The sequence below is a fragment of the Eimeria necatrix genome, genomic scaffold, assembly GCF_000499385.1.
Source record: "Eimeria necatrix Houghton genomic scaffold, Enh_scaff1256, whole genome shotgun sequence".
In the NCBI taxonomy this organism is placed as follows: domain Eukaryota; phylum Apicomplexa; class Conoidasida; order Eucoccidiorida; family Eimeriidae; genus Eimeria; species Eimeria necatrix.
The window spans coordinates 1-3,245 of NW_013654891.1; the positions used below are offsets into that span (position 1 = coordinate 1).

The 3,245-nt window shown below is 51.8% G+C and overlaps 2 protein-coding genes across 2 annotated transcripts; both read left to right on the top strand.

Moving 5' to 3' along the window:
- Positions 1–425, top strand: ENH_00008710 (hypothetical protein; the record flags this gene model as incomplete). Its single annotated transcript, XM_013584145.1, has 1 exon — positions 1–425. A coding segment is annotated over one exon (425 nt), but the record flags the coding sequence as incomplete, so codon positions are not given.
- A 234-nt stretch (positions 426–659) lies between these two features.
- On the top strand, positions 660–2,930 carry ENH_00008720 (dense granule protein GRA11, putative; the record flags this gene model as incomplete). The annotated part of the gene is made up of 2 exons (XM_013584146.1): positions 660–1,439; positions 1,647–2,930. The coding sequence occupies 2 exons, from the start codon at positions 660–662 to the stop codon at positions 2,928–2,930; spliced, it is 2,064 nt and encodes a 687-aa protein (XP_013439600.1).
- Between the last annotated feature and the right edge of the window lie 315 nt (positions 2,931–3,245).

Consider the following 3,245-nt stretch of genomic DNA (forward strand, 5'->3'; position numbering starts at 1 on the left):
CCGCTGATAATGCAGATGCCGAGGCCTACGCAGAAAGCCAAGCGGGAGAAACTGCAGCAGGACGCGGCCTCGGAAAGAAGAAGACGACGTATGTTGCTGAGCCTGTGAAGAAGATTCCTCCTCCAGTTATTATGGCTGCACCAACAAAGAAAGCTGCACCCATGATTATTGAGGCTGCTCCATCAAAGAAAGGGAGATACCTTGCCGCCGAGGATGAGGTTGAGGTGCCATTCGAGACCGAGCATATTGATACTGAGCAATATGAAACTGCAGAAGAGCGTGGTCTTGGCAAGAAAAAGAAAACGATGTACATGGAACAACCCCTGAAGGTTGCTCCTCCTCCCAAAAAGTATGCACCACCTACCAAGGCTCCGGCCCCAATCATGATGGCAGCTCCTACCTTTTTTCGACGAGGGTACCAGTAACTCCGACGAGGATACTAGTAACTCCGACGAGGTAGTTTCTTCCCTTCCATAGAGCGGCGGCTCCTACTCCAACTCCACGTCATACTCTGGCTTTGATAACTCTGACGCGTCATGCTTTGACGTCTAGAGCGTGGTCTTGGCAAGAAGAAGAAGACGATGTATATGGAACAACCCGTGAAGGTTGCTCCTCCTCCCAAAAAGTATGCACCACCTACCAAGGCTCCTGCCCCAATCATGATGGCAGCTCCTACGAAAAAAGCTGCTCCCATGGTCATTGAGGCTGCTCCTATGATCATTGAGGCTGCACCATCAAAGAAGGGTAGGTACCTTGCTGCTGAGGATGAGGTTGAGGTGCAGTATGAGACCGAAACTATTGAGACTGCGCAGTACGAAACTGCAGAAGAACGCGGTCTTGGAAAGAAGAAGAAGACGACGATGTATATGGAACAACCCGTGAAGGTTGCTCCTCCTCCCAAGAAATATGTTCCACCTGTCAAGGCTCCTGCCCCAATCATGATGGCAGCTCCTACGAAAAAAGCTGCTCCCATGGTCATTGAGGCTGCTCCTATGATAATTGAAGCTGCTCCATCAAAGAAGGGTAGGTACCTTGCTGCTGAGGATGAGGTTGAGGTGCAGTATGAGACCGAAACTATTGAGACTGCGCAGTACGAGACTGCAGAAGAACGCGGTCTTGGAAAGAAGAAGAAGACGACGGTGTATATGGAACAACCCGTGAAGGTTGCTCCTCCTCCCAAGAAATACGTTCCACCTATTAAGGCGCCGGCTCCTATCATAATGGCAGCACCTACAAAGAAGGCTGCTCCTATGGTCGTTGAGGCTGCTCCTATGATAATTGAAGCTGCTCCATCAAAGAAGGGCAGGTACCTTGCTGCTGAGGATGAGGTTGAGGTGCAGTTTGAAGCTGAGGAGGTTGAGACTGAACAGTACGAAACTGCAGAAGAGCGTGGTCTTGGAAAGAAGAAGAAGACGATGTATATGGAACAACCCGTGAAGGTTGCTCCTCCTCCCAAAAAGTATGCACCACCAACCAAGGCTCCTGCCCCAATCATAATGCGTCGAGGATGCTTTTTTCGACGAGGGTACCAGTAACTCCGACGAGGATACTAGTAACTCCGACGAGGTAGTTTCTTCCCTTCCATAGAGCGGCGGCTCCTACTCCAACTCCACGTCATACTCTGGCTTTGATATGAGACTGCGCAGTACGAAACTGCAGAAGAGCGTGGTCTTGGCAAGAAGAAGAAGACGATGTATATGGAACAACCCGTGAAGGTTGCTCCTCCTCCCAAGAAGTATGTTCCACCTGTCAAGGCTCCTGCCCCAATCATAATGGCAGCACCAACAAAGAAGGCAGCACCTATGGTCATCGAGGCTGCTCCATCAAAGAAGGGCAGATATCTCGCTGCAGAGGAAGAGGCCGAGGAACACTTCGAGGCTGAAGAAGAGAGCGCCACTGAGCGTGGTCTTGGCAAGAAGAGAAAGAGGGTCAGGTATGTGGCTCAGCCCATGAAGGTTGCTCCTCCTCCCAAGATGTACGCTCCACCTGCTGTTGCGCCTGCTCCAATTATGATGGTAGCACGTGCTGAGCCAGTCACGCGAAACGTCGTTGAGGCTGCCCCATCAAAGATGGACCATGCTCCTGCCCCCATGGTCGTTCGAGCTGCTCCAGTTGCAAGACCACCTGCTCCAACAGTCGTTGAAGTTGCCTCTTCCAAGATGGCTCCTGCTCCGAGAGTCGTTGAAGTTGCCTCTTCCAAGATGGCTCCTGCTCCGAGAGTCGTTGAAGTTGCCTCTTCTAAGATGGCTCCTGCTCCTAGAGTTGTACAAGTTGCCCCTTCTAAGATGGCTCCTCCAAGGATCATCGAAGCTGCCCCATCGAAAATGCCCGCCGCTCCGGTCATAGTTCAGCCACCCCCTACACTTATGGACCCTGCTCCATTGGTCTTTGAAGCTGCCCCAACGCATATGGACCCTGCTCCATTGATTCTTCAGGCTGCTCCCTCAAAGATAGCTCCTGCTGCTGTGATTGTTGAAGCTGCTTCATCTAAGATGGATCCTGCTCCCATGCAACTTGAGTCTGCGCCCACACTTATGGACCCCGCTCCGTTGGTTATTGAGTCCGCTTCATCTAAGATGGATCCTGCGCCGATGAAAACTGATTATATCACTCCTGTGCCGATTGGCCCTGCTCCAGTTGAGCCCGTTCCCATAAGACGTGCTCCAGTTGATCCTGTTCCAATAAGCCCTGCTCCTCTTGATCCTATTGGCCCTGCTCCCATTGATCCTGCTCCCATTAGCCCTTCGCCCGTTGAGCCTGGTCCCATTGGTCCAGCTCCAATTCATCCTGCCCCGCTTGAGCCTGCTCCAATTAGTCCGGATCTTACGGAACCCACCCGGATGGATCCTGCTCCCATGGTTTTCGAGTCTGAACCAGATAAGGTCCCTAGGTACCTTGCCGCTCAATATGCAGAAGACGAGGTGAATTAAGTGGCCAATTGTTATCCTTTAACCGACCTCACTTTGGTCTAGTTCCTGCAGGTTTCAAGTTCGGTGGAGCATGGCAACCCGAAGAGCTTCCTTTCATTCAACGGGCCATCGAAGTCGTGGAATCAATGCCTGCGGATAATGCTGCTCCTGTGGAAGCGCATCAGTATACCGGGTGTCCAGGTGAAGGATGAAGCTACTACTGCCGCGGTGGCAGCGGGCGAGAATATACTTCGTATGGGTGGCAAATGGCTATTCGTACTGAAACTTTACCAGGCGCTATGAGCCGCTATTCAGGTTTAGTTGTTCGCAACTTGG